General features: G+C 45.0%; 1 protein-coding gene across 2 annotated transcripts; it reads left to right on the top strand.

Annotated features, from left to right (window-relative positions):
• Nucleotides 1-22: 22 nt before the first annotated feature.
• PRKAG1 (protein kinase AMP-activated non-catalytic subunit gamma 1) lies at nucleotides 23-16,611 on the top strand. 2 transcript variants are annotated; one of them, XM_047786516.1, is made up of 12 exons: nucleotides 23-108; nucleotides 4,533-4,581; nucleotides 13,545-13,654; nucleotides 13,865-13,946; nucleotides 14,043-14,101; nucleotides 14,242-14,287; nucleotides 14,394-14,448; nucleotides 14,732-14,858; nucleotides 14,967-15,132; nucleotides 15,289-15,326; nucleotides 15,594-15,740; nucleotides 15,875-16,611. In XM_047786516.1, exons 1-12 carry the CDS (start codon nucleotides 100-102, stop codon nucleotides 15,977-15,979), a joined length of 993 nt encoding a protein of 330 aa, XP_047642472.1. In that variant the 5' UTR covers nucleotides 23-99; the 3' UTR covers nucleotides 15,980-16,611. The 2 variants fall into 2 exon arrangements, with proteins under 2 accessions (XP_047642472.1, XP_047642473.1); XM_047786517.1 differs by lacking the exons at nucleotides 23-108; nucleotides 4,533-4,581 and adding an exon at nucleotides 11,513-11,649.
• The last annotated feature ends 1,431 nt before the right edge of the window (nucleotides 16,612-18,042 follow it).

Raw genomic sequence — 18,042 nt, 5'->3', positions numbered from 1 at the left:
CGGAAGTGGCCTTGCGGTACCGGACGTGGGGCGGGGCCTTCTCCGCCCCCCGCCCCGGGCGAGCTTCCTAAAACGAACGAACTCAGCCGGCGTCTCGCAATGGAGACGGTGAGGAGCGCGGGAGGGCGGTGGGGGGGCGCTGTGGAGCCTAAGACCCCAGTAAGGGGACAGGGAAGCCGGCGCTGGTGCCCAGGAAAAGAGAAGCCCCGCGTCTGTCCTATTCCATGACCCTGCTGCTCCGCTTCTTCTCCTCTCCTAGGACTGGGCCGCGTCAGTGCCTGCCTTCCGTCCGCGGTACTGTTAGCCTGAGCGGGCAGTGACTCCCGGCTCCCTCCTTGGAACCCACACGCACCCTGGCGATCTCAGGTCTCCTTTCCTTTTAGCACCACAAGCCCTTGAGAGGTTTGCCTGAGAGAGAAGGGTTGTGATCCAGCTTTGCTGGGTGAGGCAGGAGGTTCAGAGGGTCCCTCGCTTGCAGGTAGCACCTGGTGCCCAGTTGTCTGAGTGAGATTCGTGGAATCCTTGGCAGGAGGGACGTCTGAAAGCCTTTTATACCGCCTTGTGGTGTCCAGCGACGTCACATCCCTTGATAAGACTGAAAAGTGGGGTTTCCCTGAAGGAGGGAATCTTTTCAGTGTTAGAGGCCACTGTGTCCCTGGAATAGTTTAGGTCATGCCCTGCTCTGCGATTCTAAGCAGATGTGTTGGCATAGCTCCTTCTTGGCAAGCAGGCATTAACGGATTGTGGCAGGCCCGTGTCATCCTCCCAGAGTTGCTGCAGGTTGCCTTCGACCTATTTGGACCCACCCTCACTCTCAGGACCCTTGGTCTAGCACTCTGGATGGAGCCTTTTCCATTCCCTTACCTCTCCGACAGTGCTTAACCATGTCTCTTCTGTCAGGCAGATATGCCCATCTTGGTTTGGATCATCTGCTACTGTAGTTGTGTGAGGGCTGCAGGTTCGCTTTTCTTTGGATCAGTTACATGCCCAGGCTAATTCCCTTACTGTAACCCTTTTCTCCACCTGCAGAGGGGTCATGTCCCTTAGGTTATACAGAGGAAACAAAACCAAAGTGGTAAATTACGATTTGCAACTGGCCACTCAGGCAAGGGAGTTACAAATTAAGAGCATTTTGAGCAAGAATAAAAGATCTGATTCCGCTAAATTTAAAATAACATTATTTTTTACTCGGAAATGTATTATGGTTTACAAAGCATTCTTGTATGGATTTTCTAATTTAGCCCTCATACTTTAGGTTCTTAGAATAGAAATTGTTTTAAGAAGAAGGAGAAATAAAACCCCTGCTTTGAAAATGCTCAGCTTAACTGGAGTGGGAGTGAGGGCAAGCAGTGACAGCTGTTATTTCAGGTAGACTGTAATCAGTGCCATCATCAAGATGCAAACAAGGGGACTGTGGAAGCATAGGGAAGGGAGAAATTACTGTGAACCCAGGAGAGGGCATTGCAGGTTGAGAGAACAGTGTGAGCAAGGGCATAGAAACTGGGGTATGTAGAGATTAACTGGGGGTGAGCCAGTGGTTTGGTGTTGCTGGAGCTTTGGATTTTGGTCACAGTTGGAGAAAAGACTAAAAGTAGGCTGAGGTCAGGTTGAAGGTATTGCATACCATGTTAAGTTTGAATTTTGTTTTTGTTTTTATTTTGGCCACCCTGCAGCATTTGGAGTTCCTGGGCCAGGGATCAGATCTGAGCCACAGACCCGACTTAAACCACAGTTGTGGCAATGCCAGACCTTAACTCACTGTGGGGGGCTGGGGATTGAACCTTCATCCCGGTGCTTCCAAGATGCCACTGATCCCATTGTGCCACATCGGGAACTCCTGACTTTTGTTTTGTAACAAGGGGACCCACGGAAGTTTTATGAGCAAGGTAGTGAGTATGCTTTAGGCATGTCCCTAATGGCTTTCTGTAAATGGATGGGGCTACTTCAGAAAGTAGTGAGTTCTTAGTTGGTGGAGATGAGAGTCCCTTGCAAATCTGAGGTACTTAGGGAGAGAACTGGGTGCCAGCATGGAAGACAAATTAAGAGGAAATAGATTTAGGGCAAGGAGACCAGTTTAGAGAATGCTATAGAAATGGCATGTACGAGGCTAAGCTTAGGAGTTCCCTTGTGGCACAAGCAGGTTAAGGATCTGACATTGTCACTGCAGTGGCTCAGGTCACTGCTGTGGCACAGGTTTGATCCCTGGCCTGGGAACTTTCACATGTTTTGAAAGTGGCAGGGGGAAAAAGGGGGGGGGGCGCTAAGTTAAAGCTGTGAAAGTAGAAAGGAGAGAGATGGATGGATTTGAGACATTTCTAACATAGCAGCTTACCTCATAGATGTTAAGGACAAGTTTAAGTTGACCCTGGTCTGTCATTCTAAGCAGACATGTTGGAATAGCTCTTTCTCGGAGGAATCAATCCTCCCGTTCTAGGCACTGGGGAAGACAGCGATGCAAAAACAAAGGTGGGAACCACAGTAAAAATAATAGGATTGGAGGGACAGATGCTGTTCTGTTTGGTATTGAAGCACTTGAGGAGTCTCTGTGACATCTGTGATGGCCCAGCAAACAACTGGAAATGTGGATGAGAAGTTTGGCAGAAATTGTGAATCTGTGTTTCAGCCTTAGGGTATGTCTTTGTAATCATATTTTATGTTTATGCAGTGTAGTAGTCTTAAGTTCCTTCTGTTATTAAATGTAGAAAAAATGGATGTAATTATCCAAATCCTGGGTGAAGAAACAGGCAGAAAGATAGAGTCATATTCAATTGCATTAGACTCTATTATGTAGTATCTGTGTCTCTGTTTAGCTATGTCTCTTTTTCTTTCTCTCTATATAACTTAGTCTTAGGTCTCTGTTCGTATCAGTGTGCATCATTATCAATTTGAAAGTTAAAAAACCAAATAGTTGGGAGTTACATGCAAACCCCCCTTTTAGGTGGTATGAGGGAGAGATATAAAGAAACAGAAAACAGTTTTAGGCTTCCAGGAATTTACAGTCTGTCCGGATAGATAACAAAATAACTGTAGCACAGTGCAGTAAATAAGTATCATGGTGGGTACCATAATTTCTACAGAAGTGGCTGTTTCGGTGTCTTTGTGTAGGTCTTTGTGAGACTGTGTTATACCATGTGTGTATCTTCACTGCTAAACAGTCCTCTCTCCCACTTATAAGCAATGAGGCTGTTGTTCCAGTAGCTTTGCCAAAATGCCAGGCCAAGCTGATAGTCATATGCAGCCCAGAGAGAAGAGAGGGAGATTATCCCCCTGCCCCCACGCTGGCCCATTAGAGAAGGGAAATTTAGGGCTTTCCTGCCAACTTGACCCTGTTTACCAGCCAGCCTCCCAGGTTCAAGCCAAGGCCTTTAATTTCATGTTACTACAGCAGCTGTGGAGGTTAAGTCAGTTTGGGGATATTACCCAGACAGCAAATAGAGCCAGAACTGTTGTTTCTAACGGATGAAAATTATCATGATCTCTGCTGGCTTCCCAGATAACGATGAAATTTCCAAATGCGCCCACTTGAGGGAGCACAGAGATGGTTCTGACGCTTTCTCTGTATTCAGAGCACTCTCATCTCAGACTGTCATGAACAAGGAAGCTTGAAAAACCAGCATCCTCTGGGCTGTAGCAGCCTTTGACTCACAAGGATGCTGAGAGGACCCAGGTCCCTATGTTCAAAATATTTATCCTGGAGTTCCCGTCGTGGCACAGTGGTTAACAAACCCAACTAGGAACCATGAGGTTGCAGGTTCGATCCCTGGCCTTGCTCAGTGAGTTAAGGATCCGGCGTTGCTGTGAGCTGTGGTATAGGTCGCAGACAAGCCTTGGATCTGGCGTTGCTTTGGCTCTGGCATAGGCCAGGGCTACAGCTCCGATTAGACCCCTGGCCTGGGAGCCTCCATATGCCATGGGCGCGGCCCTAGAAAAGACAAAAAAAAAAAATTACCCTTCTCATTCACCCCTTAGTCAAACTTTGACTCTCTCACAGTCCGCTTCTGGGATCCTCCCCAGATGTGGCCTGCTTTCACGGGAAGGGGTATGTCAGTGACTCTGGGGTCCACAACCATTCTTAGTGACTGGGGGGAAGCAGTGCTGTCTCTCTAACTTGCATATTTTTTATAAAACAGGTCTGTGAGAATCTTGAGGGGCTCACTTTAACCTCATATTTTCTAGTCTCAGCTCTTATGACCTAATGTTTCATTAGGCAGAGTATATAAAGTATATAAAGGCATGAACTTTGGAATCACACAAATCTGTATTCAAATCCCCATCCCACCCTTTACCAGCCATGTGACCTTGGGCAGTTTGCTTAATTTTTCTTGAACCTCAGTGTCCTAATCTTTGAAAATAAGGCTAACAATAGTATTTGCCTCAGGGCTGTTCTGAAGATTAAATGTGATAATATTTCTGAAGGACCGTATGTGGCTTTAAAGGAAGTCATTAGTTTACCAGCCCTTCCCCTACTATTGCTAGGCTCATATGGATGGAACCTAAGATAGGCTGAATCTTTGTTTCTCCTGTCTCTCCAGGTCACGTCTTCAGATAGCTCCTCAGCTGTGGAAAATGAGCATCCTCAAGGTAGGTTTACTTATGAAAGGAAACTAGTAAAAAAAAAATAGTCTGATACTAATTTGTCTTCAGCAGGGCTTTTGAATTTCTCCCAGAATCTTCCCTGGAAACATCGAAGCTGGGCCAGATAATGTGCCAAACCACAGAAATCAGGAATAATGATTTGGCAAGATCACCTAGGAATAAATCTTGGGCGGGGTGAGGATGATTAATATCTTCAGTTATCAGACCACTTGAGAGAAACTTTTGAGATTACAGAGAAAACTTCCATAGGCAACTCTGGGCAGGCTAACCATGTTTTAGGAATCCCTGGTAGGAGTGCCCACTGTGGCTCATCAGGTTGAGAACCCAATATTGTCTCTGTGAGGATGTGGATTCGATCCTTGGCCTTGCTCACGGGGTAAGGATTCAGCATTGCTGCAAGGTACGGTGTAGGTTGCTCCTGTGGTGCAGATCCCCTTTGGCTGTGGCTTAGGCCTCAGCCGCAGCTCCAGTTTGACCCCCTAGCCTGGGAACTTCCATATGCTGCAGGGGCAGCCGTAAAAAATTAATTAATTAAAAAATAGAAGTCCTTGGTCTATTCTGAGTAGCCCAGAAACAATGCTGCCAAGATTTAATCATTCGGTGATCTCACTAAAACCACTGGGTATACGCGAAATTATAGAAAGGACTTGAAAACGCATAGGACTGATCTAGAAATAGAGGCACTGAGCCCTAAAATCCAGGGCACAGGAGAAGGTGATTCCAGCATCTGCCCAAATACATGGTTAGAATGGAGTGGTACAACCCTAGGTCATAAAGGAGCAAAATTGCAGGACTCTCTGGTAAAGGATTTTGCTCAGAAACACTCCTAGTCTTCCGAGGACATGTTGATGGCATTAGGAGTACACAATTTCTCAGAGGATTGAAATAATGGGACGAGATCCTAGGACATATTATTCAAGGTCTGTGAGTTCTCCACAAGACTTTTTAAATGTTCTGTTTTCATGCTGTTGGTATCCAAAAAAAGTTAATATAATCGTATTTTGAATTACCTGGATGACTCTTCATAATTGAATGCTGCCACATGTTATCAGTGCTTATTTTATGTTTCTGAGTGCATTTGCATTAGCACCAGCCGAGGCAGGAGTAAGAAACCCAAATTATCTACGCAGATTAGGCAGGGATGTGGGCTGCATATGACTTTGACAACCTGTAGATCTCAAGGCATCTAAGAGGAGGCAGCGGAGTTCCTGTCATGGCTCAGTGGTAAATGAACTGGACTAGGAATCATGAGGACCCAGGTTTGATCCCTGGCCTTGCTCAGTGGGTTAAGGATCTGGTGTTGCCGTGAGCTGTGGTGTAGGTTGAAGATGCAGCTCGGATCTGGCGGTGCTGTGGCTGTGGCATAGGCCAGCAGGTGTAGCTCCTGTTTGACCCCTAGCCTGGGAACTTCCATATGCCACAGGTGTGGCCCTTAAAAAAAAGAAGGCAGCAACTCACCAGGTCTGGTCAATTGCTGCTATTCAGGAATTCATGACCTAGTTTTGTCAGATCTTCTGATTTTCTGAAAAGAAACTGAGAATTTGGATTTTTATGTAAATCTCCAGATTTTTTTAATTGGGCAACTGACTTAAATTTTATATATATACTTAAAATTTTTTCCTGGGCCACACCCATGACATACAGGGGTTCCCAAGCTAGGGGTCTAATTGGAGCTATAGCCACTGGCTTACGCCAGAGTCACAGCAATGCGGGATCTGAGCCACGTCTGTGATCTACACCACAGCTCATGGCAATGCTGGATCCTTAACCCACTGAGCGAGGCCAGGGATCGAACCCGCAACCTCATGGATTCTGGTGGGTTTCGTTAACTACTGAGCCACAACAAGAACTCCTTAAATTATATTTTAATTTAATTGTATTGTATTTATTTTGGCCACACCCGCAGCATGCAGAAGTTCCTGGGCCAGGGGTTGAACTTGAGCCACAGCAGTGACAACACCAAATCCTTAACTGCTAGGCCACCAGGGAACTCCTGATTTAAATTTTTAAAATACTGGGAAAACCAAGTCAAATATGTTTGTAGGCCTGTAGCCTAAGATGATAATATTTAACTGTCATTGTAGTATGCCTTAAACTGGTGTTACATTCTTGGGAGTCTGAGTTTTCAAATTTGAAAAACAACTGTGGTCTTCCAGTTAAAGATGGTGGATTGAATACATGCATCTACTTTTTTTTTTAATATAGTTTCTTTTTTAAATGTTATTGAAATATAGTTGACTTACAAAGTTAATCAGTTATACATATATCCATTCCTTTTCAGATTCTTTTTCCAAACAAGCTGCCACACAGTACTGAGTAAATTTCCCTGAGCTATGCACTAGGCCCCGTTACCTGTCTATTCCATATATAATAGTATGTATATATCAATCCCGACCCTGTAATTTACCCCTTGACATGTTTCCCCTTTGGTAAACATAAGTTTGGTTTTGAAGGCTTTGAGTCTGTTTCTGTTTTGTAAGTTCTATTGTATCATTTCTGTTAGATTCCACATATTACTGGTCTCATATGATATTCATCTTTCTCTGACTTACTTCACTTAGTATGATAATTTCTAGGCCATCCATGTTGCTGTGACTAGTATTATTTCATGCTTTTCGATGGCTAAGTAGTATTCCATTATATATATGTATCACATCTTTTTTTTTTGTCTTTTTTTGGGCTGCACCCATGGCATATGGAAGTTCCCAGGCTAGGGGTTGAATCAGAGTTGTAGCTACCTGCCTATACCACAGCCACAGCAATGCAGGATCTGAGCCGCGTCTGCAACCTACACCACAGCTCACAGCAACACTAGATGCTTAACCCACTGAGTGAGGCCAGGGATTGAACCCTCGTCCTCGTGGATCCTAGTCGGGTTCGTTACCACTGAGCCACGACAGGAACTCCTGGTATCAGATCTTCTTTATCCAGTCCTCTGTTGATGGACATTTTGGTTGCCTTCATGTCTTGGCCATTATAAATAGTGCTGCAGTGAACATTGTGGTGAATACATGCATCTACTTTTGTTCCTTCACAGAAACCACTTAAAACCACCACAAAGGGTGGGAGCTCCCTGGTTAAGGATATGGCATTGTCACTGTTGTGTCTCTGGTTACTGCTGTGGTATGGGTTCATTCCGTGGCCTGGGAACCTCCTCATGCCATAGGCATGGCCAAAATGAAGCCCCCCAACAAACAAACAACACCATAAAGGAATTTTTTTTTTAAAAGATACAAAACCAGAGTTCCTGTCATGGTACAGCGGAAACAAATCTGACTAGTATCCATGAGGACTCAGGTTCAATCCCTGGCCTCGCTCGGTGGGTTAAGGATCCGGCTCTGCCATAAGCTGTGGTGTAGGTTGCAGATATGTAGGATCTGGTGTTGCTGTGACTGTGGTGTAGGCTGGCAGGTGTAGCTCTGATTAGACCCGTAGCCTGGGAGTTTCTATAGGCTAAGGGTGCAGCCCTAAAAAGTTAAAAAAAAAAATAAAAGGTACAAAACCACCAGAACAGGGAGAATAAGAAAAGAAATAATAACAATAAATTTTTGGAAGCCAGAAAGCAGATGGAAATATGGTAGCAGGCCTGAGAAAACTGAATTATAAATTAGCAGTGAAGAAAGCCCAGAAGCTTTGAAGGTCTTAGAAGCAGTCAGATCCCAAGACTCCCTACCCCATTGAGTGCCGCTGGGCAACTCCCGATCCCAACTTTGGCAAAGACTGGAGGTCCAGAGAGGGGCGTGGGCCCAGCTGAACACTGAGGCACGGCGCTGAAATCAGGAGCCTGAGGTGAACTGTACTGGATACTGAGGCCCCAGTCCTTTCCCCCCATTCAGTTTTCAGAATGCTGGTAGAAAAGATTTCATCCTCCAAGCACAGAATTGAATGAGTAATCCTAAAAATATAAGTATTAAGGAGTTCCCATTGTGGCTCAGTTGTTAATGACTCCAACTAGGAACTATGAGGTTGCGGGTTCGATCCCTGGCCTCGCTCAGTGGATTGAGGACCCGGCGTTGCCTTGAGCTGTGGTGTAGGTTTTGGATTCGGCTCGGATTCCGCGTTGCTGTGGTTGTGGTGTAGGCTGGCTCTGTTATGACCACTAGCCTGGGAACCTCCATGTGCTGTGGGCGAGGCCCTAGAAAAGACAAAAATAAATAAATGTAAGTATTAAGTGTTCACTATCTAAGTGATTCACAGTCATCAAGGCTCTTTTAGACACATAGACCATCTAATCTTTAAAGATTCTACTCTTTTTTTGGGGGGGGGGGCAAATGCTCCCAAGGCATATGGAGCTCCCTGGCCAGGGATCAGATCGGAGTAGAGCTGTGAACTAAGCTGCAGAGGCAGCAACCCTGGATCCTTAACCCACGGTGCTGGGCCAAAGATTCTACTCTTAAAATATGGTTTGCATCCTCCTTTATTTTTATTTTATTTTATTTTTTGCTTTTTAGGAAGGCAGCTGCAGCATATGGAGGTTCTCAGGCTAGGGATCTAATAGGAGCTATAGCTGCTGACCTACACCACAGCCACAGCAACGCCAGATCCAAGCCACGTCTGTCACCTACACCACAGCTCACCGCAATGCCAGATGCTTAACCCACTGAGCAAGGCCAGGAATCAAACCCGCAACCTAATGGTTCCTAGTTGGATTCGTTTCTGCTGTGCCACGACGGGAACTCCTGAATCCTCTTTTAAAGCAAGGATGGCCAGACGAAAGCCTCTAACATGAAAAAAGTGATCCAGACTGCCCCCCAAATGAAAAACAAAACAAAACAAAAGCAACAGAGTGGAAAAGTCAATGTATAGAGAAGAAAAGTTTTAAAATTAAGAATATATTTCCACCATGAAACAAGTATAGGATGCAGGGGGTTTTTTTAAGAAAAAGAATTTTCAGAAAACAAAAAGGAACTCTTGGAAATTAAAAATACAATAGCAAAAAATTAAAACTAAGTAGGAGGTTTGGAAAATCTAGTTGAAGAAATCTTCTATAAAGTAGAACTAAAAATCACAGAAGAGGACTCGTAGGCATGGAAAACAAACTTATGGTTACCAAAGGTGGAAGGGGGAAGGGATCAATTAGGAGTATGGGATTAGCAGATACAAACTGTTGTTGTACTATACTATAGATAAAATGGATAAACAACAGGTCCTACTGTATAGCACAAGGAACTGTATTTAATACGAGTGATAACTATTGTGAAAAAGAAAAAAATTAAGGAAGTGGGAAAAAATCAAAGAAAAGAAAAATAGGAGAGAAAGGATACAGTGGTACCCTCTTATCCTCGGGAGATACCTTCTTAGACACCCAGTGGATGCTGAAACCACAGGTAATATCAAACCCTATATATGTTATTTTTTTTTCCCTATGCATACCTACCTATGACAAAGTTTAATTTACAGGGAGTTCCCATTGTGGCTTAGCAGGATACAAACCCAACTGGTATCTACAAGGATGTGGGTTCAATCCCTGGCCTCGCTCAGTGGGTTAAGGATCCAGTGTTGCCACAAGCTGTGCCATAGGTCCCATTTGCAGCTCAGATCTGGTGTTGCCCTGGCTGTTTCGTAGGCCTGCAGCTGCAGCTCCAATTCGACACCTAGCCTGGGAACTTCCATACGCCACAGATACAGCCTTGAAAAGCAGAAAAAAAAGAAAGTTTAATTTACAAATTAAGTACAGTAACAGATTAACAGCAATAATTGATAATAAAATAGAACAGTCATAAAAATATACTGTAATAAGAGTTATGTGAATGTGGATGGTTCATCTGTCTGTCTGCCTCTAAATATCTTACACAGATTTAATGCCTTTTCCATTCATTAATTTTTCATATTGACTTTTCACATACTGACCCCATAACTTTTGCAATTGGAGATGCAACAAGCAAAACCAGCATGAATTCCTTTTTCATTTTTCACAATTTCATAGAATATTCATTCTTATCATAGATGTTAGTAATCTCAACATATTTTTTTTCTTCCTATACATGAAACTTTCACCATTTCATGTATAGGAAGCACTTTAGGGCTTCTATTTTACATATCCAAATTGCCAGCATCACTATTCTTGTGCTTTTCAGCCACTATTAAGTAATAAGGGTTACTTGAACATAAGCACTATAGTACAGCAAAGTCAGGCTGATAACTGAGAGGGCTACTGATTGACTGATGGGCGAGATGTGCTGGACAAACAGATGATTGACATCCAGGCCTGGAACTGAGCTGGAAGGCAAGAGATTTCAGAATGCCACATGATTTAAAACTTATGAAATGTTTACTTCTGGAATTTTCCATTTAATATTCAGACCACAGTTGACCACGGGTAACTGATACAGTGGAAAGTGAAACTTTGGATAAGGGGGAACTACTGTATTTTAACAACAACAACAAACCTTAAAGGGTCAGTCTTGGAAGTACCATGTCTAAATAATAGGAGTTACAGAAAGAGAAAAATGACAACGCAGAGGGAAGAAAACAATCAAGGAAGTAGTTCAAGGACATTTCCTGGAACTGAAGAACATTAGTTTTCATGTTGAAAGGATTCATTGACTATTCAGCACAATGGGTGAAATTGACCCACCCAAAGCACAGTCATCACAAGATTTCAGAATGCTGGAAACAAAGAGAAGATGCTGAGTTTCCAGAGAGAAAACAAGTCACATACAAAGAATCAGAATTGCCTGGGGCTCCGGACTCTGGACGGCACCAGAAGCTAGAAGGCAGTGAAGCCGTGCCTTCAACATTCTGCAGGAAAGTTCATTCCAACCTAGAATTCTATATCCAGCCAAATTATAAATCAAAAATGGGGGTAAAATAAAGCTATCTGCAGGCTGCAAGTTCTCAAAAAATTTACCTCCCATGCACCCTTTCTCAGGAAGCTACTGGAAGATGTGCTCCACCAAAACAAGGGAGTAATCAAAAAGATGAAAACATGGGATACAGGACACACGAGTGCCAATACAGGAGAGACGTGAAAGGGGTCCCTTGGATGGTGAAGAAGGAAGATTTCAGGATGACAGCAGTGCACACCAGGCAAACCAGCCCAGATTTGAGCAGGTCAGAAGGCTCCAGAGAGACTTCTTGGGGTAGTTTAAATTGATAGACTGTCTCAGGCTTCTGAACTTCTTGAAAGGAGATTTAAACATTTGGTAAAGAGTTTGGGGGTTGAATTAGTTATAAGTACTATACATTGAAAGTTAAGCAAACAAAAAGACAATTATTAGCTCCAAGGAAATAAAAGTTGTGAAAGAAAAAAAATCAGAGTTTATTATTTGACTTAGCTCTGAATAATGAATAATCGGTCAAATTATTTCAGTACTGATGTAGCCAACCTTACAGTTCTGGAAGAATGAGGGGATGGGAGGTGCATGTTTATAATGAGGTCCTGGTAGGAAAGAGAATTGAAAATTCTCATCTTCTTTGCATGGTAACAGATAATGCCTGAAAGTGGGGGGGAAAAGGTAGCAATATAAGCATATTATTTGTAGACATAGAAATAAGTACCAAAATAATCTTCTGAAAGAGGTCTCGTCTCTGGGGAGGGGTAGTACAGGGAAATGGGTGCTAGGGATTGCAGTTTTTCTTAGCACAATTTGTAGAACTATTTGAATCTTTAAACTGTGTACCTGTATAACTTTGGTAAAAAATTCAAAATTAAAAACAACTGGCATAGGATTTAAGAGCATGCACATTGGAATTAGGTAGATCTGTGTTTGAGTCTTTCTTGTCACTTACTAGTGGTATGAACTTGGGCAGTTTTTTCACTGCTGTCCACCTGTTTTCTCATCTGAAAAATGAGGACAGTATTTATTTGCCTTACAGATTAAATGGGTATAATATTTTTAAGTACACATAGCATACTATGTAGCACATTTGGGCTGTTACTTTGGGGGTTGCTTCTTCAGTTTAGAGCAAACAATTAAAATCAGAAATGGAGTTCTGTTGTGGCACAGTTAAGGATCTGGTGTTGTCACTGCAGTGGCTCAGGTCCCTGCTATGGCGCTGGTTCATTCTCTGTCCCAGGAACTTCCATATGCCATGGGCACAGCCAAAACAAACAAACAAACAAAACTGGAGAAATGGAAAGGTAAAAACACAGCCAGGGTCTCCCATTTGTCTAGAGTAGGTGGGATAATTTTTGATTCGCGGGGTTGTGCCAGGATGGACTCTCAGGATGTTTGGGGCCAGGTTGGTTGAGAACTGGGCTCTAACTTAGTGTTGTTCTGAAATGGCCCAACTTGGACCATGACTTTCTCATCTGTGAGTCTTAGAAGAATTTTAAGAAGCTTGGATTACAAGAAGCTTAATTACATCTTAATGGAGAGAAAAGAGCACAAGTGAAAATGTGCTAAATATATAAAAAGGCAAACTTGAGTTAAAGATGAGGAAAAAACTTTTAGGCTGAAACAGACTAATGAAAGCTATTACAGACTCTGTTTTAGTCAGCCGTCTTTTGCCTAAGGAGCAACATAGTCCTGGGAGTCCCTGTTGTGGCACAGCAGAAACGAATCTGACTAGTATCCATGAGGTCTCAGGTTCAATCCCTGGCCTCGCTCAATGGGTTGGGGATCTGATATTGCCGTGAGCTGTGATATAGGTCACAGATGCGGCTTGGATCCCGAGTTGTGGTGGCTGTGGCATAGGCCGGCAGCTGTAGCTCCAGTTTGACCCCAACTTCCATATGCTGCAGGTGCAGCCCTAAAAAGAAAAAAAAAAAAAAATATATATATATATATATATAGTCCTACCTGGAGGCGGGGGGGTTGGATGAAATGTTTTCCAAGGGGTTTATCCAGGTTTTGTGGGAACAATAGGAACCAAACAGATAGAATGGGGGGTCTTAGAAAATCACGCTGTAAATATTTGAGCAACTATAATGCTTTTATTTTCCACCTCTTTTAATTGTGAATTGTTGCATGGAAGGAAGCTACTAACTATCCCACCTTATGCAGACACCCCAGAATCCAACAATAGCGTGTACACTTCCTTCATGAAGTCTCATCGCTGCTATGACCTGATTCCCACAAGCTCAAAATTGGTTGTATTTGATACCTCCCTGCAGGTGGGTGAAGTCCTCTTTTCCCTTCCGCTTTCCTGGGAGCCTCTTGTTCACTGCCTCTCATCCTAGCTCATCCCAAGGGTAATGGGCTTGTCCTTCCTTGGGGATAGACTCATGTTTTCCCCAGCATACCCAACCCCTGGGTCTTTTTTTTTTTTTTTTTAATTCCTCCCTGTGATCTTCCCATTGTATTTATTACTCATTTGGCTACAGGTGAAGAAAGCTTTCTTTGCTTTGGTGACTAATGGTGTCCGAGCTGCCCCTTTATGGGATAGTAAGAAGCAAAGTTTCGTGGGTAAGCCACTGTTTCTGAAACAGTTTTATTGGCACCTTACGCTGGGCTGGAAGAGAAACTTTGAGCAGTTCTGAGGGCTCTTGTCTTGGCCTCTAGGCATGCTGACCATCACTGATTTCATCAATATCCTGCACCGCTACTATAAATCAGCCTTGGTAAGGAACCTTCGCCCAATGACCAGAAGCACTTTCCCTGCTCAAAGTCGCTCATTCTCATTTCCTTTCTTCCAAGCAAACTACAAGGGGTTGATGAAGCAGGGAGATCAAGTCTCAAGTTCTGTTCCTTCTGCTTTCAGGTACAGATCTATGAGCTGGAAGAACACAAGATAGAAACTTGGAGAGGTATGTAGAGAGCTGGGGCTTGTGAAAGGGTGAAGGGAAGGGATGAAGAGTTTCCTGGGAAACACTTTTTCAGTTGCTATTCTGTGAACCTCCTCTTTCCCTTCAGAGGTGTACCTACAGGACTCCTTTAAACCGCTTGTCTGCATTTCTCCTAATGCCAGGTGAGTTCCAGCTACCCATTTGTCCAGAAGGGGAAAGAGCCTTGCTCTCAGCATAGCTAAGGCCCTAGGCACCCAAAGATCCAGGGGCAGACGAGAGAAAAGACACTCCTCCCAAACACGCAGGGACACTCACACACTCTTTAGGTCTGGTCTGAACCTTGCTCCTCCCCCCCAACCACCTATTTTTTTCAGTTTATAAACAACACCCTCTAAGGAGCTATTTAACCACCTTCAGGCCCAGCACCGTGGAACTTACCATTATCCCCCACCTTCCTTCCCACAGCTTGTTTGATGCTGTCTCTTCATTAATTCGAAACAAGATCCACAGGCTGCCAGTTATTGACCCAGAGTCCGGGAACACCTTGTACATCCTCACCCACAAGCGCATCCTCAAGTTCCTCAAGCTGTTTGTAAGTGCTCCTCGGGCCAGTTTTTCCTTCTTATATCCTGGTTGGAGGGGTACCCAGTGGTGGTGTGGGGGGCCTTGGAAAAAATCAAGGTGATGGTTCTTTCCTCAGATCACTGAGTTCCCCAAGCCCGAGTTCATGTCTAAGTCTCTGGAAGAGCTACAGATTGGCACCTATGCCAACATTGCTATGGTCCGCACTACCACCCCTGTCTATGTGGCTCTGGGCATCTTTGTACAGCACCGAGTCTCAGCCCTGCCAGTGGTGGATGAAAAAGGTGAGAGACTGGGCAGAGGAGAGGGAGAGCTCCAGGGGATCCAGGGAGGCTCTGGGAAAATCTGCTGCCCCTCAGCTCAGCCCGGAGGGGGATTCTACGGGCAGGGGGAGCCTTGGATGCCAAATCCTCCTTGCTGAGCTGCCTCTGTCCCCCTAGGGCGTGTGGTGGACATCTACTCCAAGTTTGATGTTATCGTGAGTGATTGTGGGGGGCTGGGAGGTAGGGAAGGGGGCGGGGTGTTGAATGTGGAGAGGGAGAAGAAGAGAGTCTCTTCTGGGACCTAAGGGTTTTAGAAGCTTCCAAGCTTTCAGATTCTATCTGAAAAGGAATTGAGTGAGCTGGATGTGGCTTGTGGGCATGGCTGACAACTACCCTAACTCACTCTGGTGAGGTTGGTTGGGCTCAGGGTTCGGCGGCTGGCTCCCTTGCTTCCCTGCATGAATCTTCCTCTCTCTTCACAGAACCTGGCAGCAGAAAAGACCTACAACAACCTAGATGTATCTGTGACCAAAGCCCTGCAACATCGATCACATTACTTTGAAGGTGTCCTCAAGTGCTACCTGCATGAGACCCTGGAAACCATCATCAACAGGCTGGTAGAAGCAGAGGTGCGTACGGGGGCCAGCAACCCAGAAGGAGCTGGGGGAGCAGCTTTGGGTTGGCACTCAGGGTAGGGGCTGAAGGGCTCACCTTAACTGAAGCGGGCACTCACCAGCCCTTTCTCCCTTAATGCTCCATGCAGGTTCACCGACTTGTAGTGGTGGATGAGAATGACGTGGTCAAAGGAATTGTATCGCTGTCTGACATCCTGCAGGCCCTGGTGCTCACAGGAGGAGAGAAGCCCTGAGCTGGGGTGGGGGGGCGGTCAGGCAGCACCAGGGGACAGGCCTGCTCACTGCCTGCCCAAAGCCCTGGGAACCACAGATGACGCCTTTAGAGAATTGTGACTCTGTTCCCTGCCCCGAGCCCCCTACCCTTCCAGGTGGAAGCGAGGGGAGGTGTGGGGGAAGGAAGGAGAATGGATTTTTAGCTGTCCTTATCCTCGCACTTGAGGAAAACTTTCAGCCTAGCCCATCCTAGCCCCTGTCCTCTTAGACATAGCCCCCTTTCTGGGTGAACTATGGGCTCTGTGCTCCTCAGGCAAATTCTGATCTCTAAGAGATCCCCAGACCTCACCCAGCCTTTGCCTCTGTCTCTGCCCCTGACTCCACCCTAAGGTCACAGGCACAACAAACGTCTTCATAAAGATATTTTTATTCAACCTGTTTCATGCTGTGTGGAGGAGGCTGAGTCCATGTAGTGAGCTGTCTTCCCATAATGGGAGTGGGGAGGCTGATGGGGAAGAGGGCCTTTGGGTTCCCGTGCTGTATGCAGATAAAGGGAGATGAGAGTTAGGTGGAGGGGAGGGCACAGTGGTTAGCTGAGGTTATTGCTTTTCATGGCAAACCTAATTAAAATGACAGGAGTCTCTTCATGGTATTGCAGTGTTTGGTTTTTGCAGTTTATGGACACTACGTCTCCAGCCTTCCTACTTCATATGGCTTCTTCAGCTCATCAATGTCAACAATAATAATAGCATACACATACGCACGTACACATATAAAACTACGTCAGGCACCATTCTCAGTGCTTTACATATATGATTTCAGTTAATCCTCAGAACAATTATAGATACCTTTTCAGTTTTACAGATTTTGTTTTCTTTTCTTTTTTTTTCTTTTTTTTTTTTTTTTTTGTCTTTTTAGGGCCACACCCAGGGCATATGGAAGTTCTCAGCCTAGGGGTTGAATCGGAGCTGCAACTGCCAGCCTACACTACAGCCGCAGCAATGCCAGATCTAAGCCACGTCTGCAACCTACACCACAGCTCACGGCAACACCGGATCCTTAATTCACTGAGCAAGGCCAGGGATCGAACCTGTGTCCTCTTACATACTAGTAAGATTTGTTTCCACTGAGCCACGACGGGAATTCCCAGATCCTTTTTTTAACTGAGGCACAGAGAGGCTAAGTAACTAGCCCAAGGCCACATAGGTAGTGAAAAATAGAGCTGAAAGGACATCCTGTTGTGGCTCAGTGGGTTAAGAGAGCGACATAGTGCCTGTGAGCATGTGGGCTCAATCCCTGGCTTTGTTCAGTGGGTTAAGGATCCAGAGTTGCCATGAGCTGCAGCGTAGCTTACAGGTGTGGCTCAGATCCGGTGTTGCCTTGGCTGTGGCGTAGGACTATAGCTGCAGTTCCGATTTGACCCCTAGCCTGGGAACTTCCACATGCCGCAGGTACATCCGTGAAAATAAAAAAAAGAAAAAAGTAAACTGGGACTTGAGGTGAAAGTCTTGCTTTAGAGCTCATGCCCTTTTACACTTGATTTACCGCCTTTCTAGTTCTCATAACTATGCATATGCCTGCTCATAACTCTTCCCCACCCCATTCCCTGCAGTCTCCTTATCACCTCAGTTCCCCCTCTGCCTGGGATAGCTGGGACCCAAGGAAAATCCCGTAACAGTGCTAGGTCTCCAGAGAGTAGACAGACTGAGGGTCTCCTTTAGGTAGAGACAGCCACCACCATCAGCTTTTCTTAGTCAAGGAACGTTGGACTCTTCGGATTTTGCTGAGCTTTGAACTCGCAAATTCCGTTCTTCTAAGGTGAGATACGAGCTGGAGAGTGGGTCGTGGTCACCCCCTCAGACCCTTTCGCTGTGCTGAAACCGTGTGGGGAAAAGAGTTGTCAGCACTAAGCACCAAAAGGACTGCTGCATTGTTGGTTATGAGCCAATTCTGGATACTCTCTCACCACTGTCTCCTGGGCATGAGACCATTTCCTAGCCAAGATCTGAAGAAACTCCTTGCCACTAACCACACTGTGCCTAAGAACTCTGATGAACCCAGCCGCACCATACTGGTTCCTCCA

Source organism: Phacochoerus africanus, chromosome 7 (assembly GCF_016906955.1).
Source record: "Phacochoerus africanus isolate WHEZ1 chromosome 7, ROS_Pafr_v1, whole genome shotgun sequence".
In the NCBI taxonomy this organism is placed as follows: Eukaryota; Metazoa; Chordata; class Mammalia; order Artiodactyla; family Suidae; genus Phacochoerus; species Phacochoerus africanus.
Note: the sequence above shows the minus strand (reverse complement) of the source record. Positions and strands in the feature narration are given on the sequence as shown.